Here is a 27,195-nt window from a genome sequence, read left to right as displayed (position 1 = left end):
TTCTCCTGAGAAAGGTGAACTCACCACTGACCCTTTGTCTCTTACTCCTGGAAGGGTCCTCGAGGTGTGCAAGGCCCGCCTGGTCCGGCCGGGAAGCCCGGAAGACGGGTAAGTGGTGCGAGTGTGCGTGGCTCAGTGACAGCGGTGTGGGCGCTGGAGGAGCCCAAATCTGGGGTGCGGGTGCCCCCGACAGCCAGGCTGGGCTGCATGAAGCCAGGTGGCTCCCCTTCTTGTGATGGGTGTGTCCGTCCCCAAGGCCACCTCTGAGCCAGCTGCCTAGGAGGAGCGCTCTGTGTCCTGGACGCAGACACAGCGGACCAAGGCCTCTGTCCTGGGCACATTCATTTAGTTTAATAAACATTTCTAATTCAAGAAACTTCCCAGGCCCTTTGGGAGCAAATGTTAAGAAGACAAAACTATCAGCGGGCCTTATATATTTTGGGCAGCGTTGGGACTCCAGAAATGGCCCGACTCAGGGGCATGGGCGGGCCTTCCTACACCTCACTTCCTGCATCTCACTTCCTGCATCTCACCTGCTGTCTTGGCGTCTGGAATTTTCTCTCTGGTGTGTGGTTCTCTTGGATGGAACTAGTTTGTTTGCACATGACCCTGGCTCCTAAAGGAGGATACACGTTTCCAGAGTGCTGACCACCACCCGGACAGGCTGGGACAGGCCCTGGGAGCCCAGATTGTGTTCTCGAAGGTGGACCTTTTCCACCAGCGGACATTTCTGGTGAACAAGAGAAATATTCGGTGCAGGGTTGGATTTGTTTCGGTGTGGACCTCTTCCCAGCATGTTGTCTACCTAAGCCACCCTTGACTGCTTTAGTCTGAGTCAATAAGGCAAAAATGGGCCCTTCCCTGGTGGTTCTGGATGCTCCTGACTCGGGGAGCAAGCTGTGATTGGTGGGTAGAAATGACCCGAGAAGCTGCAGTTTGGCAGGTCCGAGGGTCTATGCAGGGATCCGGGCATGAGACAGACCCCTGGGCTGGATAATTCCAGGAGGATTAGCAGCTCTGGAATTGACTCTTAGTAGACAATTGGGCCATTTATTTGGATCTGATGCTGAAAAATGTGTTAGTTCCCTAAGTTGTTTTTGCGTGTCTCCGTAAATACTTACCACCCAGTTTCACTAGAGCTCGTTTCCTAGTCAGGGTGAAGTTAAAAACTGGAAAGAGAGGAGACGTGGGAAATGCTGTCTGACATGGCCACCTGCAGAGTGACGTGGCGTCGGGGCCATGCATATGCGTGTGTTTTAAGGCATTAAGTCTGCCCAGAAGATCCACTGCAGAAGAAAAGATGGTGGCGAGAGAGGGGCTTGGAGCTGAGGGGTCGACTCCAAAGCGGTCTGAGCAGCCTCTTCCGTTCTTTGCTAGCATATCCTGCAAGGAACACTGGCTGGTGGATTGTAGAAGCATCTGGGTGCTTTGCAGGGCTGGGTCATGCTGTGAAATCCCGTGAAGTTTTCTGACAAATTTCCCTTGGTTTCCAAAAGTGTTTGGAAATTTAGAAGTGGGCCCCTCCATTTGCCGCTCAGGGAGATGCCTTTTTGGGGAGCACGGAAGCACAGACTCTCTCCTTGGGGTCTGTTTGGATTTCTCTCTTCTTGCTTCTCTGCTGTTCTCTGGTGCCGCCTCGTCTGTCTCCGGTGCTTTGAGACCCAAAGCTGCCGCCCTCCAGATCTTCTCTCTGCTTGGTGGTGGGTTGGGGGCGAGGGCCTCATATGAGGAGGAGCCCATGGAAAATGGAAGCGCAGGGTGGCGGCCCTCTGTACTCGCTGGCTGGGGGGCCTCGTTGGCGTGGAGGTTTGGCTGAGTTTCATAGAGACCTTGTTCCCCTGGAGGGCTCTCCCTGTGGTGAAGGTGGGGCTTGCACCGTGGGCCCCGGAAGGTCTAGGTCCCCTCTTCAGCCCCATGGCCAGTCAGGTGGGCACCGTGTCCTTGGCTGTGTCCATGGCTGGCCGTCAGGAACGGGGCATCTGCTGTGTGGTCTGAGTGAGACCGGGCCTCGCTTTGGGCCTGGGCCTCTTCCTTAGTCGAGTGGACAAACCAGATGCATCCTCTCTGTCCTTCCTCTCACCTGCACGTGGTGGAAAGGAGCTGTGCTGTCTGTGATGTCAGCGGCCTGCACTCGCCTGAGTCCTAAATTCATGGTCCCCCAGACTGACGCAGCTCCCCCAGCCTGGTCTCCTCTGCCACATCATGGCGTCTTCTTAAAGCCCAGGGGCGTGGCATGATCCCCCTTTGGCGATCTGGGATGACGTGGGCCAGAAAGACCAGCCCCGTGTGTTCTATCTGTTGGTGTGTGGGGCGCAGAACAGCCCCCGCCTGGGCTCCCGGATCTGGGTCCTCTCAGCAGCCTGGCCACTCGGGCTGTGACCTTGGGGGTGGGCGTGGCTTCGGTGGACCGCTCAACTTTGTTTACTGGAAAACCATGGCTTGGGGGTCTCCGTGAACCAGGGGCTCTTTTGCATTGACAGTTTTGCCTCCTCTGTTCCAGGGTCGGGCTGGGAGTGACGGAGCCAGAGGAATGCCTGGACAAACTGGCCCCAAGGTAGGCCACCCAGCACCCTCCTGGTGCCCCGGCGTCACCGTCATCCCTGGGGTCATGTTGATGATGAGACCACAATGCTGGTTATGTGATGACTGTGATTATGAGGACAGGTGGCTCCGTCACTGGCATTTGACGTGAAGATAGGGTTGGTGGGTGAATTTCACCAGCGAGTGTGACAGCTGCAGTTCATTTCCATAAGGGAGACATTTGCTCCCTTCCAGCAGTGGCGAGCAGGGATGGGGGTGGGATCCCAACTGTGAAAACCATCCGTGGCTGTGCAGGTGATGAGGCTACATGTGGGGCACAGGCGGGGCCTATGGCAAGTCCAGGGGCCAGAAGGTCTTATGCAGTTGGGCTCCTGGGTGTTGTGGAGGTGAATAGATGTTGCCCGTGGCTAAAGGCAGGCCTGTGTGTGTGGCATGAACGAACCTGCACCAGGCATGCGCCAGCTGTTGCTGTCGCCACCCGTGCCCGCCCACTGCTGTGCTCAGTGTATCCACCCCTGTGCCCCAGCATTGCTGTGAGCATTGCCCCGGTCTTGGCTCACCCCTCCTCCTCACCTCCTGGAAGCATTTGTCCCAGGCGATGGGGGACAGGGGAGATACTGACCTTCTATGAAGCGTGCACCTTGGGACGGCAGCTGTGATTTGGAGATCGGAGACCGGGTCACCAAAAAAGTGCCAGGGCTCAACTACACCTGTTCCCTCTTCACGGGCGTGAATGAACGCTGAAGTGCATCGCGTCAGTCCCGAGCTAGTGAGGTGGCCTGGGGTGACAGGAGGAGACGCGGTCTTGTTGACTGTGTCTCAAAAGACCATAGTCTTCTTTCAACAACATGACCGAAAGCCTAAAATGTCCCATCGTTGACATCACCCCACATTGGTGTGCACACCCATGAGACAGGGCGCTGTTCCCGGGCTCCAGGGCATGCAGAGGAGGGGTCGGCCAGAGAGCCAAGATACCTGAGAGTAGCCAGTGCTGGCCCGTCCACCAATGGGCACGCGTGCCTCCTGCGCGTGGGCAGCCCTTTGGCACTGTGGATGCAGCCACGAGCGGACGCACACGGGGACCCTCTCCTGGGGCCTCCCTGGGGTGGGGGAGATCAGCGGCAGACACTCACACACACAGGACACTGCGGCGGTCGCCAAAATACCGCGTGACTAAGGATCCATCGGGTCCTGCGGCATGGGACTTGGGGACGAAAGCCATCTCTCCCTTTGCAGCCCATGTTGGTGTTTGCAGGGGAAGAGGCTGGGATTGTAGATGCAAAGCGGGGGCCTATGGGGAGAGGGCTGGCCAGTGGCATTCAGGATGCATAGATGCTGCGTGAAACATGGTCCAAGGCGGGGCGGCCATCACATCACGGGCTGTCTACGTGTGCAGGGTGGCCTCTGAGGCAGCCTTTCTGTCCTTTTGGCAGGGTGACCGGGGTTTCGACGGCCTGGCTGGGTTGCCGGGCGAGAAGGGCCACAGGGTGAGTATCTCCTCTGCGAGAGACGGGCATGACGATGGGCAGCAGAAGTGTCTCTTGGGGGGTCCTTCTCCTTCCAGGCAGCCTCAGATTTCCTATGGCGTCAGGTCTCCGCCATTCCAACAGTCACTATACAAACCTCACGGGAGTCAGCAAATGGCAGAGAGCCCCCAAATGATGTCTTTGTTGATGGGTGACCAGCCCAAAGGAACTGGAGCTCTTATCTATCTGCAGCTTGTGACAAGTGAGCCAGACGGGCCGACCCACCTGAGGGGCGTGAAGGGGGCAGGGAAGGAGCCCTTCCTTTTAGAGATCTGTTTCATGGAGTCCTTGAACATTTCACGGAATCCAAGCAGCTGCCATTTCAGGGGCGGCCAAGGACACTTTGCAATATTAAAGTGGTGGTCCCAGGGGGTCGGGGACAATCTCAAGTGGCCATGAGGAGACCAGGTCACCAAAACCTGCCAGGTGTCTACCTGTTCCCTGTTAACGGGCATGGATGAACTTGAAAGTGTGTCCCGTGAGTCCCGAGCTAGTGCAGGGAACTGGGGGTCTTCCTGGCTGTGCCGTTTCCTTGTGGTTGTTGGAGAACATAGATGTGGTAGCTTTGGATAAACAGCAACAGCCAAGCCCCTTGAATCTTCTTGCATCTGTCTCAATAGACTGTGGTCTTCTTTCAACAACAACGTGACGGAAAGCCTGCAATCTCACGCCCTATTGAGGAGGTGTGGTGGGGAAGGCCCGTCCTGGCCACCCGCCCTGCTTTCTCAGGCCATTTGGGGGCCTGACACGAGGGCTTTTCACAGCTTGTCAGATGTTCCTTCTCTGACCTGCTTTCTTTGAAGTAGATTTCTTTGATGGCTCCTTTATATTTTAGCACATCGAGGACATACAGGCACGTATGTGCGTGCACACCCTCACACACGCACACACACGCATACCCATCCACATGCCCCACACGCATACACACATGCACACACATGCATACACAGCCCCCCACGCACACACACACCCACACACCCACACGCACACACATAAACACCCACACCCCTGACATGCATACACACATGCACACCACCCACATGCATACACACCCACACACCCCACACATACATGCACACACACACATGCATACACACATGCACACCACCCCCATACACACATACACATATGCACACACATGCATACAGAGGTGCACAGGCTCCACACATACCCACACTGACACACACATGCACACATACATGCACATGTGCACACACCCCACACATGCACACATGCACACTCATACCCCACACCCACACATGCACACATGCTGCATACATGTGTACACATCCACACACATTGTACATGCACACACACGTACACACATGCACACCTATACACACATATGCACCCCCACCCCCCACATGCACACAGGCATACACGTGCACACCCCCCACATACCCCCACACACTCCACTCACACACGTGCACTCACATACACACATGCACGCACACCCACACACGCACTCATGCACACAAGCATACATACCCACACCCCTCCGCATGCATACACATATGCATACCACCCCCACACACATACACATGTGCACACCACCCACACACATGCATACACGTGCACAGGTGCTACATATACCCACACTCACACCCACATGCACACATACATGCCCATGTGCACACACCCCACACATGCACATACCCCCACACATGCACACTCATACCCCCACATCCCCACATGCACACACGCATGCTGCACACACATACATACCCACACACTGACATGCACACACACATGCACACCTACACACACATATGTCCCCCATGCCCCCACATGCACACATGCATATGCAAACACCCCACATACCCCTGCACACTCCACCCACACACGTGCACTCACATACACACATGCCCGCACACACACATGCGTGCACCCACACGTCCACCCTCACCCCACCGCTCTGTCGATTGTGCCCGTAAGCACGGCCTGCTGCCCTCCATGATGCCTTGAGAAGGGGCTTGGCTGTTGCCGTTTATCCAAAGCTGCTGCATCTGTGTTCTCCAACAACCACATGGAAAGAGCACGGCCACGAAGGCCGTCCGTGACTCAGCTCCAGCCCTTTTGCATGACTGATGAGCACATATTGAGCACCCACTGCATGCGCGCTCTGAGGCTGCAGGCAGGCGGCGCTCCCCGAGGGTGAGGCTGCTTCACCTCGAGGACTTGGGCCGAGGATAGCTCAGACCTTGGCTTAGTGTCCTGAGGCTGCCCACGTGGGTGGCCCTGCCTGGCCCCGCAGGGTGCTCAGTCCAGCACCCTCCTATCTTCAGGCCATCATGGCGAGACTCAGGTGAGAGTCTGCAGCCTACATTAGCCCAGCCGAGGCACACGTGATCTCCTAAGGAACCTTCCCTCATTTTGGAAGGGCCTTTCGAGAGCTTGGGAATCTTACTGTCAGAATTAGAGAAAAACAGAGTGTGGACCTTGGACAAGCCCTGCATGACCTGCTCAGGAGAGGCTGACATTGACCCTTTCACTTCCTAGGGTGACCCTGGTCCTTCCGGCCCGCCAGGACCTCCAGGAGACGACGGAGAGAGGGTAGGTATTCTGCCGTCCCTCTGACTGCTCCTGCCTGCCCTGCTCCTCAGTGATTTGGGCAGGAAGACCGCAGAAGAGAGGCCTATGGTGTGGGATCTGCCTGCTGCATGTGGAGGGCCAGCTGGGAGAGGGCAGAGGGGGATTCCCAGTGGGCAAAGCAATTGATCAGATGCCAAGAGGCTGCGGGGCATGGGAGAGACCCTGACTGCAATGTTTAGTTACTCTATTGGTTCTGCCGGTGGACGTTTAGTTACTCTATTGGTTCTGCCGGTGGACGTTTAGTTACTCTATTGGTTCTGCCGGTGGACGTTTAGTTACTCTATTGGTTCTGCCGGTGGACGTTTAGTTACTCTATTGGTTCTGCCGGTGGACGTTTAGTTACTCTATTGGTTCTGCCGGTGGACGTTTAGTTACTCTATTGGTTCTGCCGGTGGACGTTTAGTTACTCTATTGGCCCTGCCGGTGGACGTTTAGTTACTCTATTGGCCCTGCCAGTGGACGTTTAGTGACTCTATTGGTTCTGCCGGTGGACGGAGCCCAGGGCCACCTGTCAGCTCCCACCTGCAGGAGACAGGTGCCCTGAACCCCACCGGGAGGAAAGGTGGCCAGAGAGTTTACTGAGCTCGGCATCTCTGCTTATCTCGTCCAGATGAGGAGTTAGCTGGAGGCATGCAGGTGGCAGAAAGCTGGGATTTGGGGAGCAGAGGAGGGCAGGGGGATTGGAATAACCCTCTGTGGGCCTGGAGGTAGGGAAGCGAGTGGCTGCGGCCGGAGTGGGGCCGGAGCGCGGGAGGGAGCTGTTCCCCAGCATGGGCGCACAGGCTGGGGTCTGGTATCTGCCATGCCGTCTGTGTGTGTGGAGGCGAAGTGTGATCTCTAGGCCACAGCGCAGTGGGACTGGGGCATGGGACGTATGAGGCTGTGAGTTTCTAAGCTCCTCCCGGCAGGCACCACAGTCACTCAGACACCTTTGTGTGTAAGGGGTGTTTAGGGGAAAAGCTTTAAGGAACCCTGGAGGGTGAGAAAGAGGAGCGGCTCCAGGGGCATTTCTGTCTCACCAGCTTTCAGGCTGACGTGGTCGGGGCACCTGCTCCTGTCTGGGCCTCAGCACAGTCTGCTGTAAGATAAGGAAGGAGAGAGGGACCCTTCTAGATGTCAGTGCTGCTTGATTGAGAGGACGTGTGTGTGTGTGTGCATGTGTGGCTGTGTGCACGTGTATGTGCAGGGAGTGTGCATGTACCTGTGTGCATGCATGCAGACGTGGCTGTATGTGTGTGGACAAGCATGTGTGCATGGCTGCATACGCACGTGCATGCACAGGGTGTGTGTGTGTTTACAAGTGTGCATATGGCTGTGTATGTGTGTGCATGCATATAGTGTGTGTGTGTGCATAAGCATGTGTGTATGGCTGTGTATGCACGTGCATGCACAGGGTGTGTGGTGTGTGTATGGACAAGTGTGTGTGTATACACGTGCATGCACAGGGTCTATGTGTGTGTTGACAAGCGTGTGTGTATGGCTGTGTATGCATGTGCATGCGTGGGGGTATGTGCACAAGCGTGTGAGCACAGCTGTGTATGCACGTGCACACATAGGGTCTGTGTGTGCATGTATGTGTAGGCATGTGCAGGCAGGCTGCGTGTGAGCATGCGTGCTTGCATACGTGAGGCAGGTGGGAAGGGGCACTGGTGCTTTGGTGAGGGGCAGCGTTTGCAGGCAGCCCGTGGGTGTGAAGCGGTGGAGCCAGGGAGGCGCCCCCTTCTGCAGCCAGGAGGAAGCCTCTTCTTGCTTTACTTTCCCAGCTGTTTAGGACCCCAGGGGGGACACCTGGTTCCCCAGAGGGCGGCCCAGGGGATCTTGTGACTCTCCCCTGATGCTCTGCCCCAGAGTCTGTCATTTATGAAGGTCACCAAATCCTTTCAATTATATGATCTTTCTGCCCAGTCTTTCCCTCTGGAGAGCTGTGGTATGTGAGCTCCTGAGCCGGCATCTCAGAGCCTTCAGGCCTCACCTGCAGGCCTCACCTGCAGTGTCTGCACACCTAGCAGCTTGCTGGGAGCGAGGACATTCCAGGCCTTCCCAGCTGGTACCAGGGCTGGTAAACCTGGCATATGTGAAGCAGCCCCAAGCCAGAGAACCCTTGTGCCCCACTGAGGGGAAACTGGTGTCCAGGCTAACAGCTCGTTCCTCTAACCTTGCCTTTTTTTCTCCTCTGCAGGGTGACGACGGAGAAGTCGGGCCCAGGGGGCTGCCTGGGGAGCCCGTAAGTCTGTGGGCTGAGTGGGACGGTGGGGGCTCAGTGTGGAGAAAGGCTTTGTCCAAGGCTCCTGCTGGAGCAGGATCTGGGATCAGCCAGGAGCTTAGATGAGAGAGGGCTCGACCTGAGAACAGACGGACCTGGCCATTTCCCAGGGAAACCAAAGAGAGGAGGCACAGGCGAGGCTGGCTGGCAACCCCAGGAGGAAGTCTGAGCCGCCTACAGGAGCAAGCACGGCCCTCAAGGGTTGTTGTGGGGGTCCAGGGGCAGTGTGGTGGGGTCTAGGGGCATCGTGGGGAGTCAGGGGGCAATATGTGGGGTCCATGGGCATTGTGGAGGGTCTGAGGGTATCATGGTGGGGTCTGGGGTCAGTGTGGGGTGTCTGAGGGCATTGGGGATTCCAGGGACAACATGGTGGGGTCCCGGGGCATCATTGGGAGGGTCTGGGGTCAGCATGGGTGGGAACAAGAGCACTGTGGGGGGTCTGAGAGCATTGTGGGGTTCTGAGAGCATTGTGGGGGGTCTGAGAGTGTTGTGGGGGGTCTAGGGGCAACATGGTGGGGTTCAGTGGCATTATGGGGCATCCGAGGGCATTGTGGGGGGTCTGAGAGCATTGTCAGGGGGGCTGAGAGCATGGTGGGGGGGCTGAGAGCATGTGGGGGTGTCTAGGGGCAATATAGTGGGGTTCAGTGGCATCGTGGGGGGCCCAAGGGCATTGTGAGGGGTCTGAGAGCATTGTGGGGGGTCTGAGAGCATTGTGGGGGGTCTAGGGTCAACATGGTGGGGTTCAGTGGCATTATGGGGGGCCTGAGGGCATTGTGGGGGTCAGGGGGCAGCATGGGGGGTTCAAGGGCATTGTAGGGGATCTGAGTGCATTGTCAGGGGTCCCGGGGCAGCACAGTGGCATCAGGGGCATCGTGGCAGGGGCGGGGTTCACACACCTGAGTCAGCCCGAGCTTGGGCCTGTTTCAGTGGCCGCCCTTCCAGAGGCAGATCCCTCCAGCAGACTGCCCCAGCCCCGGGCATGGGAAAGCTCTTCCCTAAGCGGACATATATTTAGGCCCAGAGCAAATGTCCTGACTGAGAGGACATTCATTACTATTCATTTGCCGTTGCTTTAAAGCATCTCTTTTCTCGTAGCCACGTCAGCCCGGCTGCGTGCATCGGGTGGTGCTAATTGATGAGAAATATCGCAGGCACTGCGTAGAGGAGGCAGGGGTCGGCGCCTGCAGACTCATTTGGGACTAAATTATACCCCAGATGTCTGATTAGCCTCTAAGGAGAATTCATCAACTCCACTCTCTCCTTAACACACGTCCAAGCAATACCTTCTGGGCTGTTAGCTTCCAAGAAACGTTGCTATAACTAGGTATTAAAATAACGAAGGAAACATTTAAGAGGCAATGAGCGGGGGAAGGATCTCCCTTCTACAGAATCTGAAAAGGTTCTGTCAAAATTAAGAGCACTTGAAGTCCAGGTACCTGGGGTGAAGGCTCCGTAATTCCCCGCGGGTGGCAGGCAGTGCTCCCGGAATCTCACTCCACCTGCCGTAAGCGGGGACTGTTCTGCAGGAGCCCTGGCTCACCGGGGAGGGCGTGCCAACTCCTGACCAGAGTAGCGTCCCGGAAAAGATCTGTACCCCGTGCCTCCTTCCGCACGTTCAGTCGTGGGGTTCCCACCAGGGACTAGTTTCGCCTGACGCCTTCCTGCCCGCACCCTCGGACCCTGTGATATCATAAAAACAGTTGTATGTTGCTGCTGCGGAGGGGAATTCCAGAGCGAGCTGATAATGAGGACGGGGCGCAAGGGCTCCGCGCGGTGGAATGTAATTGCGTGGTGATTCTTGGGGGGAGCGTCTGTGCCCCAGCAAGTGTCAGAGGAGCCGGTCAGCTTGAAAACCCTCTTTTCCCTGAGGGTGCCCCATAGTGTTCTCTCTGAGTTCCCACCAATTCCAGACACCTGCCCCTGGTTCCCAGCACCAGGGTGGGGTGGAGGGAGGCAGCACAGCAGGCTGGGAGGGAGTCTGGACCTCGCTGCTGGGAGGCCGGGAGGCCTGAGTCACCAACTGGGGTTCTGGGTGGAGTCAGGGCCAAGCGGGCATAGGGGACAGAGAGAGGAGGGCTGGGGTTTCTGCCCGAGTTTAAAACCTGTCTTCCCTTTATTTTCCCTTTCCTCTTACAGGGGCCACGTGGTCTGCTTGGGCCGAAGGGGCCTCCAGGTCCTCCCGGACCTCCTGTAAGTCCTGTCGCCACTCTTCTTGTCTGCCCCCATCTTGACTTTTGAGACCCCACCTCCCAGCCGGTGGCCACTTGGGCACAGAGGCAGGAAGTCTGCACTGGCCCCTGTGACGCCTGCCTGCTGCCAGTGTGAGGCGTGAGTGGGACACTGACGTTCAGACGCTGTAGACACGGCCCCAGCAGGTGTGGCCTCGCAGGTGGAGGCCTGAGGCTGCCGGCCTCACACGTCCGCTTCACCTTGGCTGCACTTACTCCCGGCAGACAGCACGTGCTATTTCAGTTCTAAGCCGAAACCCAGGATGTCACGTTTCTTCCCCGCTAGAAAGAACTTCCAGCAGCTTCTGTGAACATTCTGGAAGGAGGCGGAAGCCCTTGATTCCAGTGGGGCCGTGTCTTGGTGGGCAGCTTCCCCAGGGCCAGGCCTGCCCGCTTCAGCCTTCCCAGCCCCGTGTGACCTGGTTTTCTAGAACCTGAGGCCTGCCCCGTGGAATGCAGGGGCCTGGCAGCTCAGTTAACCTTTAGCCGAGGGTTATCGGGGCTGACCCGTGGACCTCTGGGACGGGATTCGGAGTCAGGTCTTTCCCTTCCCCAGACAGCATCCGTCCTCTGATTCTTTGTAGGACGGGCATCTGAGCTGGGTTGAGTGGGATTTTCCTTTTGAGTACTGTGAGTTATTTCGCATTCAGTTACATATTTTTCTTCTTAAAATCGCACACAGGGTGTAACGGGCATGGACGGCCAGCCGGGGCCGAAAGGAAATGTGGTAAGTCCCTGGCGTCCCGTGGCCCGGCTTCAGGGGCATTTTCCCTGGGCACACTCCTCGCCCCGCTAGGGAGGTCCATCGCCGTCCGCCTCAGCTGGGAACGTGAAGGGCAGGTTGCAGACCCTCTTCCGTGGCACCCACCCTCCAGTGGCGAGTGGCACCCGGAGACTTTAGCATGATGGGGCGACTTGGGAGTTTTCTACCCGATATATCATTTCTGGTCGGTTCCTCTCATGTGTTCCTTCCTGGACGGATGTCTAGGTGTATTTGCATAAACGAGTTAGTGCTCACTCCATCAGAGTCAACCTCCACAGCCTCAGAGGCGCCTGGTCCTGGTGCTGCTCTCTGTGGTGGAACCTGGCCGCCTTTCCCTTCCCCCTGGCATCACGCAGTGGGGAGCAGTTTGAAAGGATGGGAGGCCAGTGAGGGGGCACACGACACCCAGGGGAGGGGGTCCAGTTCCCAGAGCCCCCTTCAGTGCCTTTGCTTTTGTCTCCTGTAGGGTCCCCAGGGAGAGCCTGGCCCCCCGGGACAGCAGGGTAATCCAGGTGCTCAGGTAAGTGAGCCCGGGAGAGGCAGCTCACGGGGATCCGGCTGTGGGAGGCACGTGTCTTCAGCCCTGAGCCCTGGGAGGGAGCGGCCAGCTCTGTCCCCTCCAAGTTGCAGCCCCTCCTCTTATCTGGAGGGAGACTAGGACCTGGGTTGGTGCCCGGATGAGGGAGACATCAATGAGAAGATGGGCGGATGGCAGGGCAGGGTTCTGAGTCAATCAGCGCCCTCACCTTCCCTTTCTGGCTCTTTCTCCCTCCTAGGGTCTTCCAGGCCCCCAGGGTGCAATTGGTCCTCCAGGAGAAAAGGTAGGTGGGCCTGGGCTGTGTTGCGGGCCACTGCCCACCTGTAGTTGAATTCCCTGGCCTGCCCCAGGAGGACCCCTCATATCCACCAGCTCTCAATGTATATCTTGGTGCTCCCAAGAGATGCCAAAGCTCAGAGTGCCAAGAACTGGGCCAGAAGCATGAGAAGAATCTTGGATCCGTGTCTCACTGATTCATACATTTGTTCCCTCATTCATTCCCTAGTATGTACAGGGGTTGCTGGATTTAGCAAGGAACAAAAATACAGGCCGTGCAGTTAAATTTGAACCATTGTGTATCTGAAATTCAAATTTAACCGGGCATCTTGTTTTGTTGTTGTTTATTTTGGTTTAGTTTAGTTTCGCTAAATTTGGCAACCTGGCTGTGTCTCCAGAGCCTACCTTGTCCTGGGCCCTGCAACGAGAGCTAGAAGCACTTGCCCTTCTAGGGTTTGTCGCTTAACCAGGCACGAGGTAGTTCAGGTAGCTCGAAGCGCCTTGGTTGCCACCAGCAAAAACACCTCCAAGGGGGTGGTTCTGAGTGCATGATAATCCGCGGGGGGCCTGAGAAACACAGAGGGCCGGGCTGCTGCCGGGCCTGGGACCTTCCAGGAGCTGGTGTTTGTGGGATGCTGAGGCTGTGGGCCTTACACTGCGGGATGCCCTGCCCCGCCCTGGGGTGTTTGTGTGAACAGACCCGGGAGGACAGGGTGGTGGGAGCACTTGAAGAAGGCACGGCACCGTAAGAGCAGCGGAGGCCGGGTGATGCCCTCCTGGGCCCCAGCATGCAGCAGGTGGATGTGGAGAAGAATGGGGGCACTTGGTGGGCTGACTCTGTTCCTACAGCAAAACCTGAAGGTGATCAGAACGGTGGAGCTGCCCCCAGGGCGCTACTGTGGCTACATGCCTCACAGCCAGGGACCCAGTGCCTCTGACCACACTTCTCAGCAAACGCTGTGCGGGCAGAAATGTTGAAAAGTAACCTTGGGGGCATACAGAGAGGTCAGGTGAGCCTAGGGAGGCTCACGGAGCCTCACGGAGTCTCTGGTTTGTTCTAGGGTCCCTTGGGTAAACCAGGCCTTCCAGGAATGCCCGGTGCTGATGGACCCCCGGTGAGTAGCCCTGCCCCCCTCATCCCTGCATACTCTCCCCACCTCCTCCCTGCGGACAGGGGCTGTGGGCCCAGGCTCTTTGGGGCTGTTGGCCGGCACTGACTCATTCTGGCTCTGTTGATGAAGACCCGTTTGGTCTCCAGCTTGACTGCTGGGTCATTCTTGGGTTTTGGACACCCTTAGCATCATGTGTTTGAATCAACGAGTGGTGATTGCACGAGTAGGAATATTAGCTATTTATTAGGGTGTGCTGATTAATTACCGAAGTCAGGCCTGCATGCTGAGCCGTGAGGAGGGCTGGGCCGGGCTTCACGCCATCGCTTCCATCCCCGGGGTTGGAAGCGAAGAGGCAGGGTACGTGGTGTGTATTTTTAGTGTTCACGCACTGAGAAGGGAGGTGGTGAGCAAACGTGTTTGCAATGTGTGCGGGCACAGCTGTGGAGCCAAATTAGATTCTGCCTGGAAATAGCGAGTTGGTGACAAATCCAATCTGTGGCTAAGCTGTGTGGAGGGCGTAGGTGTGAGGAAGTAGAACACACTCAGAATGCGTACGTGCGTGCGTGCACACGTGCATGTACACGAGTGTGAGCTGATTTGCACCCACCACCCTCTGTAAGTGCCTGCTGCGGTTTTGGTTTTGATTATTCCGTTAATGCTGAGTCTATTTCACAAACGAGATTAGCAGAATTAATTATTGAAGACACCGTGTGCTTTATGGTTTTAATAACACTGTTGAAAACTAAACAAGGAAGTTAAATATGTTGACGATTATCGGAGACTGCTCACCACGCAGCATCCCTCAGGCTGAGTCAGTCGGCCCAGTGACTCCCACATCACAAACTACCCCTTCTTGATCAGAACAAGCAGAGTGGAGCCTTCTCATCCCCACGTGGGCAGCTGTGGGGCCCCGTGGTCACCTGGCCACATGGGAGTCTGTGCACTGAGTGGTTCATTGTCCAATGCGTTATTTGTGTCCTTTAATTGACATTTCATTGCCCTTTCTAATTATCAAAACAGCACATCTCGTTATAGAAAATTAGGAAAATAAATACAATTACAGTAAATTATAACCACCTTTGATCTCATCTCCTGATTTAGCCACTGACAGCAGGTGGACGTGTGTCCTTCCAGCCTTTTTTTCTGTTCCCGTGCTGCTGGCTGTGATGTCGATGGAGTATGGGCCGCAATCTGTGGGGAGGGTGGCTGGGCCCAGAGCGGGAGGAGGGGGCCTGGGTGTGAAGCAGGCCACACCCCACTTTCCTTCTGAGGAGAGGAGGGGGGCCTGGGTGTGAAGCAGGCCACACCCCACTTTCCTTCTGAGGAGAGGAGGGGGGCCTGGGTGTGAAGCAGGCCACACCCCACTTTCCTTCTGAGGAGAGGAGGGGGGCCTGGGTGTGAAGGGGGCCGCACCTCACCTTCCTGACAAGATCATTCTCTCGGCCCTCAGCTGACCTAACTTGTTCTCCCTGGAACTCCCCTCCCCATGTTGAAACCTCCAAAGAATTGGGGTCCCTGAAGAGCCTGCAGTTTCCTTTTATATTCTTTGGGGGAAGGAAGGGCCTTTAAGATGTCCCTTCCCCGGCCCGAATTTAAACCTTAAAATGTGAGCATAGGCGGACCCCATTCGCATGAAGGTACGTCGAACAAAAGGAAGCCATGGGTAGGCCCAAAGACAGCCCCAGCCGTCTCGCACCAATTTGGAGGAAAGAAAAGATTTTTAGAAATTCTCCTTTACAAGGCAGCACATTGAGGGTAAACGCTACAGAGTTTTCTTTTTTTCTTGCTTGGGTTTTGGTTTCAAAGAAAGGAAGATTGACTTAAAATCCATCAAGAAATAGGAGGTGCTTCGGAGCAGACTCGATACCTTGAAATATGTTGTTGAATAATTCCTGATAGCACACGCTGGGGAAATGGTTAAGTGAATTATGGCTCAGTGGAATATATTCCTGATACCATATGCTGGAGAAATGATTAAGTGAATTATGGCTCAGTGGAATATTACAGAGCCAGTAAGAATTGAATTTAGACAAATACTCTGTGACATGAGAAAATGCTCACAATGTAATATTAAATTAAAAATGATCTACCATGCCAGTGGCACATGCATATATGCAGAGACAATGGATGATCCTATCATACAATTAGCCACAGCCACTCCGTGCAGTGAAGTGATGAAGGATTTTAATTCCAGTTCCACTTGCCTAATTGTCTAAGATGAACATACATTACTTTTTAAATCAGAAAATATCAAATACAAATAATGTAAGCTTTATTATTTTCCCATTACAGAAGCAATGCTCATTATCGAATACTGGGAAACGCACACAAGGAGAAAGAAAGGGGAAAGTGATCCTGCCCGGCTTTGCAGGAAAATCAGTCATGGTTATCTTGTGACGTTTCCTTTCTGCCTTTTCCTGTTCAAACATTTTTAATAAGGGAGCTTTGTGCTTCCCCCCACTGCCTACTCCCATTCTCTATCTGTAACTGAAAATATACCTAAAGGAATTTGGCCTGGATGGGAATGGAGGCCGCCGTGATGCCGGCCGCTAACTCTGCGTGGCGCTCCCTGGGTGGGCGCGGTCCTGAGCACTTTGCAAACGCTCTGTGCGTCTCCGCAGCAGCGCTGTGTGCAGTTGTGCTGTTATCTCCAGCCTGGAACTGAGGAAATGACCATGGGGAGAGGCCTGGGGGCTTCCTCGAGCAGCCATGGCTGGGTCTGCCCAGTCCAGAGCCGGGCTCTTGGCCCCCCTGCAGATCCACCCGCCAGGTCCTTCACAGAACGGTGTCTGTGCTTGATAGAAACTGTAATAAAGGGCCACAAAGAACCTCTCCCAGCCACCCTGGACCAGGACACCCTCCCGTTAGCTTTGTCCAGGTCCAGCCCGGCCACCGTGAGGTGCTGGCGCGATCAGCCTTGTTTCTGGAAGGCGGCATGGTGGCCAAGCATGTCCCCTCCTGGCTGGAGCAGCAAGTGGGGTCCCACAGGTGCCTGGACTTCCTCAAAGCCTCCCTCAAGGGGAACTTTGCACCCTCCCACTCACTTGCTAGGATAGGCTGTCTGCAAAGGCATCAAATCCAACTGGACAGCTAATAAAAATTTGAAAGTCACACACAAACCATTTAATTCAGGCGACGGGACTTGGGTCTTCTGAATGCTACTGTGTCTAGAAAAAGTCTCAGATCATCGTTAGGCCACTCAAGGTAGAAGAGCATCTCGCCACCCTCTCGTGTTACACCTGAGAGAGGCAAGTGACCTGCCCAAGCTCACACAGCAGGTTGAGTGTATTCAGGAGTAGAACCAGACCCCGCCCTGCCAGCCTTCTCGCCACCCCGCCCGGCCTCTTTCCTTGAATCCTTGTTGGTGGAACTGCATTTCTGCACAGTGAACATTGATGATCTTTCTGTTTTTATCCTGGACATTTGGCTCACCGATCCTGAGCTCACAGGCATTAAACCGAGTGACCCGTTTGGGTTGGAAGGTCAGAGAAACCTGCATTCCTAGGAATGGAATTAGTACAGGTCCAGGCAGGCAGGAGACACAGGTCCTTCCTAGGGCCTTGGCTAGGCACCTGTCACGTGGGGCACAGGTCCTCACCTTGGCTCAGCTCCCCTCCATCCTGAGGCCAGGTGGAGACCCCAGGGTGTGGGTCTCAAATGAGGCACTGTTTGAAGACTTATGGATGTGCTGGGACCCCTCAGTCAAGTTAAACGCCTTACCCTCCACCGTGCGCGCCTTACCCTTCACCCCGCGCGCCTTACCCTCCACCCCGTGCGCCTTACCCTCTACCCTGTGCGCCTTAGCCTCCACCCTGCGCGCCTTACCCTCCACGCCCCGCGCGCCTTACCCTCCACGCCCCCCGCGACTTACCCTCTGCCCCGCGCGCCTTAGCTTCCACCCCGCGCACCTTAACCCTCCACGCCCCGTGCGCCTTACCCTCTACCCCGTGCGCCTTAGCCTCCACTCCGCATGCCTTAGCCCTCCATCCTGTGCGCCGTAGCCCTCTACCCCGCGCGCGCCTTAGCCCTCCACCCTACACGCCTTGTCCTCCACCCCGTGCGCCTTAACCCTCCACCCGGCGCCAACCTTGCTTTACTTTTGGTTCCCCAACAGTCAAGAGATTCCGAGGTTTGCAGACAGCTCAGCAGTTGCTAGTCCAGGAAGCAGGGATGCCAGGAACCTAGTCCCAGCTCGTTATCATGCAGATTCATCTTGTTAGGTGACCTGGGGAAGAGGCCCTTGTTGGCCCTGTCCCCACTCATGGGTCGCTGGTCTGTGGACCTGCACTGCAGGGCGGGGCTGGCTCTGGCCGGGTCAGGAGCCACCGTGCAGGTCACCTGTGCGCTTGGGGGTTGCTGCACACTCCCGAAGTTGCTCTGACTGTGGCCGGGGTCGGGCCAGGGTCAGGCTTATTGTTTCCATTTTGCATATGAAGCAGTCGAGGTTCAGGGCCTGGCGCAGGCCCAGGGAGGCCGGGCTGTGCTTGGCTGCCTGTCCGGCTGCTTCAACTTTTGGTGCTCTTAGTTTTCCTGGGGAGGGAGGGAAATGGGCTCCATGATCATGGATGCTAGGCAGGGAGGGGAAGTGAGGGAGGTTGCTTTCTGGAGTGGTGCTGACTAATCAAGGCTTCTTCTTTTGTGACAGGGACACCCTGGCAAAGAAGGCCCTCCAGGAGAGAAAGGAGGTCAGGTGGGTGCTCGCCGTGCCCTCCTACCCTTCAGCATTCAGGCGGGGCGGGTCCAGGTGCTCTGGGCTCAGCCTCTGCTCAGGGACGCCCAGCTTGGAAAGGAAGGAGCCGGGGACACTCAGACCTTCCTCAGGCGTCTCTGCCAAGGGACCCAGCCTAGGGGGAACACAGGCCTTTTCTCTGAGAAGCGGGGCATCCGTCTGGGTCACTGCCCCTCACCCCACCCTCCAGTTGCTGTCCATGACCAGATCGGGTGCCCATGACCAGATCAGGTGCCCATGACCAGATTGGGTGCCCATGACCAGATCGGGTGCCCATGACCAGATTGGGTGCCCATGACCAGATCGGGTGCCCATGACCAGATCAGGTGCCCATGACCAGATCGGATGCGGGCAGCAGGGCAGTGTCTCGGTGTTCAGCCCTGGCCTTGAATCTGCACAAGCTGGGTGGCCTTTGAGTTTTAGGGAGATGCTGCTATGAACAGGGACAGACTGCCAGGTCATGCCAGTGCCAGGGATGGGGTCTTTCTGCGGATGCCTGTGTCTGGCACTGTGAGCGGCTCATGGTTCCTCCTGTGGGGCCTGCTGGGCCTGTGAGGGTCCCATGCAGCACGTTCACCAGCGCCTTCTCTCCACTGTGATTCATGACAAAGCTGCCGGGCTGCAAGCGCCTCTGTGGGAAGAGCCTCCAGACAGGAGGAGTAGACAGCGGGGACTGCTGTTGCTGTCCTGGTGTGCCCCAACCTTTGTTCACCCCAAGACCACTTGTGTGTTGAAACCTCACACTGAGCCGGGCGCGGTGGCTCACGCCTGTAATCCCAGCACTTTGGGAGGCCGAGGCGGGCGGATCACAAGGTCAGGAGATCGAGACCACGGTGAAACCCCGTCTCTACTAAAAATACAAAAAATTAGCCGGGCGCGGTTGTGGGCGCCTGTAGTCCCAGCTACTCGGGAGGCTGAGGCAGGAGAATGGCGTGAACCCGGGAGGCGGAGCTTGCAGTGAGCCGAGATCGCGCCACTGCACTCCAGCCTGGGCGACAGAGCGAGACTCCGTCTCAAAAAAAAAAAAAAAAAGAAACCTCACACTGAGCTCATGGTCATTGGAAGCCCGGGGCTGAGGGCAGAGGCCCACCTGCACCAGGGTTCCAGAGGCCCCATTTGTCACAGGCTCTGGGATCGGGCCTGACTAACATTTATCTCTTGAAGCAGGGTCTGTACAGGCAAGATGGGGTCTGGGGCTTGGTCTTAGCGCCCCCTGCCAAGGGTGTAGTGGGCCAGGACTGACCTTCCAGGGCAGCAGAGCTAGCGCCAGTCCTCACAGGGGTTCCATTTCCAGTGCCAGGCCTGCTCGGCAGTGGCACTTCTCCAACATGCTGCCCCTGAGACCCAGTGGGGTCTGAGATTCGCCACTTCTGTCCTGCTTCCTCTCCTGAAAGTCACAGCAGCCACTGGGGTGAACGCTCCCCTCGGCCCTTGGCTTCTGTTCACCATGAGAGACCCTGTTCCTGCTGCCTCCAGTGGGTCATTTACCAACCATCCTCCCTGGGCACAGCCTCTTATCATCAGAGGTGGAGGCAGCACCTGGGGCCACCAGTGCTTGCACAGCACCTGGAACTGGTGCTGACCGGCGGTTGGCACGTAGAGCCCACAGCACAGGCCCGCTGTTCCAAGAGCTGGCTTTTCAGCTGGGATGAGAGGCATTCATTTACTCCCTGGGACTTCCTGAGTTACTCTCTGTGCCAGGCATCCTGTTAGCGATGGGATACAGCAGGGAGCAGGCACTCCGGGGCCAGGTCTCAGAACTGCATCCTTGCAGAGGAGACCACCAAGCCTATCCTGTCTGGGAACTCCAGCTGCTGCCGTGACACCATGTGGAAAGGGGGCTGGGAGGGAGGTGGTGGGAGCCGTTCGTCATGCCTGTGTCTTGGGCTGGGGCAGGCGGGGCTGGATGCCCACCCCCGTGAGCTCTAGATGAGCATCAGCGAGGCCCTTGGCTGCTGGCGGATGCCTCTTCCCTGTCTAGCAGCCTTGACCCTTCTCCCAGCCGGAGGCGCTCCTGATTTATTCCAAGGTCCTTAGTCTGGGGATGCATTTCTTTAGGGGCAATGCTCCTTGCAGAGCTCCAAAGCTGGTCTTCCACCATCTCACCGTTCCCCCAGCCTATCCCTTATTTCCCTGACTGCCGGGTGGGACCAGCGTTTGCTTCACCTCTGTGTCCTGCTATGAGACATGAGACACAGCCACACCTCCACCGTCAGTGCAGGCTGGGAACACCGGTGTGAGTCTCCCATGGCGGGGCCTCTCTGACCTGGGATGTTCGCCCTGCTCTCAGCAGGAGGGCTATGCCAGAACTCTGGGGTTTCCTGAAGTTCCCCAGGCACCTCCACACTGGCACGGGGCTAACGGTCTTTTTCTCTTTGGTTTTAGGGTCCACCTGGCCCCCAGGGTCCGATCGGCTACCCAGGTCCTCGAGGAGTCAAGGTGAGAGAGACTCACGCCGCTCCAGGTCATCCTGGAGGTCAGGGTTGGGGCTGCGGGCCTTGGCGTGGCTGGTTTGTGGGAATTCTCTGTGGTTTAATGTCCCTGCCCTTCAAACCGGAGTAGCCCAGTCCTCCCAGTCACTTATGTGGATGCTAGGTCTCAGGACAGCGGGCCTGAGCAGGCGAGGGTGTGACCAACCGGAGTCAGGAGGGCTGATATGGAGCGTGGGACAGTCTGCAGTCTGTGGTGATGAAGCCAGGGGTGCGCTGGCAGCCATCTTTCAGGACGGGACACGTCCTTTTGCTTCTTGCCTCTTTTATTGTTGCCATTTGTCAGGCTTCTGCCACTCTCCTCAGAGACAGCAGATCCTGGCTGAGGCCGAGAGCCTGGCCTCTTTCCTGGGGAAGCTCGGAAACGTTTCTTTCTAGCCATTTGCACATTCCGAATGAGAAAGAGAATCTGTCTCCGCTGATAGCATCTGGGCGGGCCAGCCCCGTCGCAAGGCGGAGCTCATGGGAGCTGTCCATTTATTCACAATCAATCGTGTTTCTGCCATGAAGGGCTCTGACAACCTCGTTACGTGGGACGCACGGCTCCAGAGCACTATCCCAGACACAGGTGCCCTCCGTCACAGCCCAGCTAACTGTGTTTGCTCTGAGCTGGGTAATGCAATCCCGAGTTGTGCAGCTCTCTGGACACGGCCCGTTCTGTGTAGACAGACATACGCCTAGGAGCATGCGGACCAGCTCTCTTCCTCCTCTGAGAATGGGGACTTGCGGCATCTTAAAGGCTCATGATGACTCTTTCCTTCAAGATGCTTTTAACTGGATGTGAAGGAATATGTGTGTATATATAGCAACTAGTCAAGCTTGAGGGATTTGTAGAAATGACTCATCAGCTCCGCTGCCCCTCACCTCCCTGGTCCAAAGGGCTTTATGCTTTTCAAACACTGTTGCACATCAGAAGTGTGTGGCCGCCCTGGGGCATGGAGGCCGACTGGAAACTGCCTCCTGCTCCGAATCAACCTCCTGACTCAGGCTGGTCACCCCCTCACCTGTTCTGAGAGCCCAAGACATCAGTGTTCAGTGACATGCCCCAAATTACACTAAAAGCGAGGCTGCTGTCAGAAATCAAACCAGATTCGAAATCGTGTGCCCCACCCTTGTCCCCGGGAGGCCCCGACTTCCATTTCCCAGGAATGAGGACGTTCCAAGTTCACGAGGTACTGAAGAGAGACCTTCCAACGGTTGGGAGCCTGAGGCGAGTCAGGTTTTTCCCTAAAGCCAGCTTCTAGCAGCAAAATGCCTAGCAAATTTTATAAGGGTGATAATTTAGCAGAAATGCTGATTATGTGAGTTCTATAGCATGTTTATTTTACAAATTCCTGTCGCATAGCAGGAGCCTCTGCCAACTCCCATACATGGCTAATTGCATAACGCTGCTCTGTGAGCTAAAAAGGTGTTTGCTTTAAAATGTTTATGGAGAATGCTCTTATCTTGTCTATCTGATTAAAATTCATTCATGACATGAGCAATCCAGTTAGACTTGGAAGCAGAGGGTGGAAGGAAAACTGAGGTTTAAAATAATTTTCGTCGGGGAAAAAGTTTCTCATGCTCCCGTGCATTTGGAAATGTGAGTGGTGTTGGCGCCTCACGAGCTTGGCCCGGGCGGCGGTGATGGCGGCAGGGCGTGGGATTGTGTGGGCCAAGCTGCCGCCGTTCGAGGTGAATAGTCCTCGGTGAGAGCGGGCCCGTTATTTTCCACCAAAGCCCTACTTTCTTCCCGGGAAAAGGTTCTTAGTCCATTGGAGCTGCTACAATAAAAAGACCCTAAAATGGGTGACTTGTAAACAACAGGAAATTATTTCTCACCGTCCTGGAGGCTGGGAAGTCCAAGATCACAGCAGCAGCAGATTCAGTGTCTGGGGAGGGCTGCCATCTGGTTCCCTGATGGTCCCCTCTCACTGTGTCCTTCACATAGCAGAAGAGGGGGGACAAGCACCCTGGGGCTTCTGGTGAGGGCACTAATCCTAATCACAGGGGCTCCGCCCTGTGACCCAGTCACCTCCCCACGGCCCCACCTCCTAGTTCCATTGCCTTGGGTGTTGGGGTTCACCATATGAGTTTTTGGTGGACACACGATGTTCAGGTCACAGCAGGCTCCCTTTGTGTTCCTCTGAGTTCACTGACCTTTGGCCCGCCCCCAGGCTTCCCTCTGCCTTGCACTTCTGAAGAGGCACCCGTTTCAACCTGACTGTCAACAGAGTCAAATCCACCCTTTGTTTAGCCCCCAGCTGCTAGGAGGTTGCCGGGCGGCCTAAAATATGAGTTCACATCCAGGCCTCGGGCAAAAGCCTGCCCCTCTCTGGGCTATGTGCACATCTAGCCCCAGCCATGCTGCAGCTCCTGAGTGCTCCTTGCTGGGGCGGCTGGCTGGCCGTCGTGTCACAGATGCTCCAGTCCAGCCCTTCCCAGCCAGGGCCACTTCCTGCATGACTGAGGAGTGCCCTCTAATGGGAGGTACCACACACCCCACCATGCACACAGGAGCCCCAATGTCAACAGCCCCGTGGCCGAGAAACTCTGGGAAGTGCTGGTTCTGTCTAGTTGGTCCCATTGCTCTGACGGGGATCCTAAAACGCTAGAACTGTAGGACCGGGAGAGGTCTCAGGGGGCTGTGGTCCTACCTGCCTGCTCTCAGCAGGGCGTGGGCAGGGTGGGAGCAGCAGCGTCGCCCAGCCTGCCCAGCGAGAGGGAGGAGAGCTGGTGCCAATGCCCCCCTGGATGCCGTACCAGGGAGTTTAGTGCTCCTGAAAAATAATGCCAGCCACACAAACCCCGTCCCCCAGGACTCACGGCAGGGAGGGGCAGCTGGACATCACCTTGCATTTAGGATCAGACACTGCTGAGCAGGCTCAACCCTGAGTGTATTCTCAACCACACCTGCGATTTCCCTGTGTGCTTCAGAGGAAATAAGCAGAATCTCAAGTTGCTATTCTATTTTGCAAGTATGCTGAGAACTCAAAATTGCTCTAAGAAAAGGAAGTAGCTCATCTCCAGAAAGCCCTTCTCTGTGGGGTTCTAGGGCTATTGTGTCTGAGGCGGTGCCTCACCGTGGTGAGACGGCAGGTGGTTTTCCAGGGTCCGCAGCTCTGTGTCAGCCCTCGTGGGCCTACCTGTTCTCTTTTCCTCTGGGGGCTTCCAGCCAGGATTGCTTCGGAAGAAGGCGTCTGTAGGAAAAAACCACCACCAAGTGCTTAGAAACCACTCGCCTCTCAGCAGTTGGCCCAGCTGAGTCACTTCTCACCTTCCTGGGCTGCCCGGGCCCACAGGTGCTGCCAAGTGCGCGCTGTGCTCAGCGGGGGCAGCGGCCTGCAGCAGGCTGTTCTGAGCGTCCTCGCGGCTTGGCTGGCCATTCCCACTCGGCCCTGGAATACGCATGCTGTGTTTGCCCGGTGCTTCCTCTCCATCGTGAGGTCCACGTCCCGTCTCAGGCTCGGGTAGAGATTAGCGTGGGAGAGGTTTGTTTGGAGTCGGCCTCCCTGCCTGGGCCAGTGCTGTTTCTGAGCTGTGCCCTGTCCCCCCAAGGCACTCCATACTGGTCCGCATTAGTGTGCCAAGTGCCGGGCCCGGTGAACCAGAGCTGCTTCGAGCCCACCTTGCCCTCCTGGCTGCCTCCACCCTGTGCTGGGTGTCCCAGGCCTCTCTGCTAGTGCTGGCGGCCAGGTGTGGAGCAGACGTGACTTCGGCAATGGTGCGTGCAGGCATAGTGGCAGAGCTCTTGCTTGTCCCCGTGCTCCAAATCCTCCAGTGATTATGGTTCAGGGCAACCACGCCGCTGCTCTGTCTGCGTGGCTGGAAGTGCCTTGCAGCTGGCACTGGAGTGGAAGGTGCTTCTGCAGTTACATCCGCAGCTCCTTGGGAGGGCCAGGGCACGCAGCCCAAGCCCAGCCACCTCTGCAGAAAAGAGCACCTCTGTGTCTCCATCCCTTCCCAGAGCCCCTCCCTCTCCAGGACCTGGGGAAAGGCCAGAACTGCCAAGTATGTGGGAAGTTCTGACCACCAGAGGGCAGCCGGCAGCCCCCGCGTCCTCCAGTGCTCTGTGGCCCTGGCTTCAGCCTCAGCCTGGAATCCCGGTGCGGGGGGCAGTGTGGCTTCTCTCTCTCTCACATCCCATGGGCAGGTGGCCTGAGGTAGCCCGAGGTAGTCTCTCTAGCTAAAAGTCACCCTGCTGGGAGGGCTGAAGTCAAAGACATTAACGGCAAGGGTGCGGCTGCATAATTCTACCCACAGATTTACCTCCACTGCCCCAGGCGCTTGGCACAGTGAGAGCGTCAGAGAAATAGTCCTGGCCCCCGTCCCAGAAAGTCCTGTTCAGCAAGGAGGTGGGATGGTGTGTCCTGAACTCACGACAGCTGCAATAAATGTTATCGTCATTACTTAGTAATATCACGGTATCATCTATTCATGATAGCACAGAATTGAAATACTCAGATGGCACTGGGCTTTTGCTTATTGAGACCTACTGTGTGCTGGGTGCTAGGTGCTGTCCTGAGGGCTTAGCAGGCATTTCCCTCCCAACAGTGGTAATGAGTTGAGGGTTGTCGTCCTCTCCACTTCCCAAATGAGGAAACTGAGTCTCGGGCATTGTCAGAGGCCGTGGAGGGGGAGCTGGGACCTAATCAAATCTACCTGACTCAGACTTAACTTCCTGCTTCCTCCCAAACCTCTGAAAGGTGGGAGTGTTTCTAGAAGATGATGCTGTAACGGGAAGCAGGAGGGGTGTGTGGGCTGTGGGGTGTGGGCCCTTGGAAGGGCAGACCCAGAGCTTGAGCTGGAAGGCCAGGGATGGGCTTGGGTCTTTGCATATATAGGAGTCAGTGGAGTCAGCCTAGTAATTGTGGACACGCTGGGCCTCCCGAGGCCACAGGGGGACACGTGGGAAGAAGTGTGTTGAGGGCAGGGCGCTGGCCTCATCTGTCTGCTTCGGAGAGCTCAGCCTGTCTTGACACTTGGGACTTGGACCTGCGCCTGCCACAGCTCTAGGGAGGCTGAGATTTGTAACCAGGCACTCCTTTTGCTTTTCCCACCCGCACAGGGGGCCGATGGCATCCGTGGTCTGAAGGGCACGAAGGGTGAGAAGGTAAGTCTGTCCTTGCAGCCGTGGAGCCCTCTGCTTAGTCCAGAGCCCAATTCCAGCTGGCGGGCCCCTCCCGCAATGCTTCTTCCATGAAACCAGCTGAGGTGGACGTCGCCTCTGAGTATTGAGGGGAATTGATGCCACTCTGTGGAAAGTGTCTGTTTGCAGATGGAAGAACAATGAGTTGAGGAGGATGGGCCTTCGGGTACCCTGGAGCACATCTCCTAGCAGAGCTGAGTGGGTCCAGGGTTTGTGTCTCTGCACAAGAAAGCCTTGGCCCCAGAGAAAACACACAGGCCCTCACGTGCCTGCGGGGGCCAGTGGACACCTGTCACCCTCCCCACCCCCAGCTGGGCCGCCCTGCATGGCCGCTGGCATGAGGGTCCATTTAGTTGTTAGACGTTCTTCCCTGGGCAGCCCAAGCAGCAGAAACTCACCATGCACCAGAGCCAGGCAGGGAGGGAGAGAGGCCACGCCATTGGCCATGGTCCGTGGGTGCAAGTCAGGCCTAGCGGATCACTGTGGTGAAAACAAAGCTAACGACACCTCCATGCATGCCTGCCAGAGTCAGAAGGTTGGTTACAGCCTGCAGCGGCGACAGCCTGAGCCACATGGAGCTGCGTGGCCGGCCACCTTTCTCTTCTCACTCTGGTGGAACGAAGCTCACAGCCAAATCCAAGGCCCAGTTATGACACAGATTTAGGCCTCAGGGCGGCCTCACCGTGCCACCCTCCCCACCGTGGCCTAACTGTGCGGGTTCACCCTGCTGTGCCGTGTAGCCACGCAGTACTTGCTTTCCATAAAGCACATTGGGCCCCTTCGCTGGGCAGACCCTGGCCTCTCCCCTGGCCACAGTGGCCTGTGGGGCTGGAGTGCGGGTGCTGGCGTCTGCTGCTGGGATGGTCCACGTGCCGAGACTCCTTATTTGCCACCTGTCAAAGATGTCGCTTGGATCCTTTCTTGTGAAATCTGCCAGCCTTAAAGCCATTCCCGAGGGGACACATCGAGTGGCCACAGCTGAATCAGAAACGACGCGGCAGCAGGAACGC

The 27,195-nt window shown here is 56.6% G+C and overlaps 1 protein-coding gene across 2 annotated transcripts in view; it reads left to right on the top strand.

Moving 5' to 3' along the window:
* The window catches only part of COL5A1 (collagen type V alpha 1 chain), a 210,584-nt gene that overhangs the window by 113,347 nt on the left and 70,042 nt on the right, over positions 1-27,195 (top strand). For both annotated transcript variants that reach the window (XM_028834624.2, XM_015116402.3), the window contains exons 16-28: positions 55-108; positions 2,501-2,554; positions 3,975-4,028; positions 6,567-6,620; positions 8,839-8,883; positions 11,059-11,112; positions 11,833-11,877; positions 12,380-12,433; positions 12,690-12,734; positions 13,789-13,842; positions 18,485-18,529; positions 20,954-21,007; positions 26,105-26,149. In XM_028834624.2, the coding sequence (XP_028690457.2) occupies positions 55-108; positions 2,501-2,554; positions 3,975-4,028; positions 6,567-6,620; positions 8,839-8,883; positions 11,059-11,112; positions 11,833-11,877; positions 12,380-12,433; positions 12,690-12,734; positions 13,789-13,842; positions 18,485-18,529; positions 20,954-21,007; positions 26,105-26,149 (657 nt within the window). The remainder of the gene's footprint in view (positions 1-54; positions 109-2,500; positions 2,555-3,974; positions 4,029-6,566; positions 6,621-8,838; positions 8,884-11,058; positions 11,113-11,832; positions 11,878-12,379; positions 12,434-12,689; positions 12,735-13,788; positions 13,843-18,484; positions 18,530-20,953; positions 21,008-26,104; positions 26,150-27,195) is intronic.

The sequence above is a fragment of the Macaca mulatta genome, chromosome 15, assembly GCF_049350105.2.
Source record: "Macaca mulatta isolate MMU2019108-1 chromosome 15, T2T-MMU8v2.0, whole genome shotgun sequence".
NCBI lineage: Eukaryota > Metazoa > Chordata > Mammalia > Primates > Cercopithecidae > Macaca > Macaca mulatta.
This window is presented reverse-complemented; position numbering and strand designations above follow the sequence as displayed.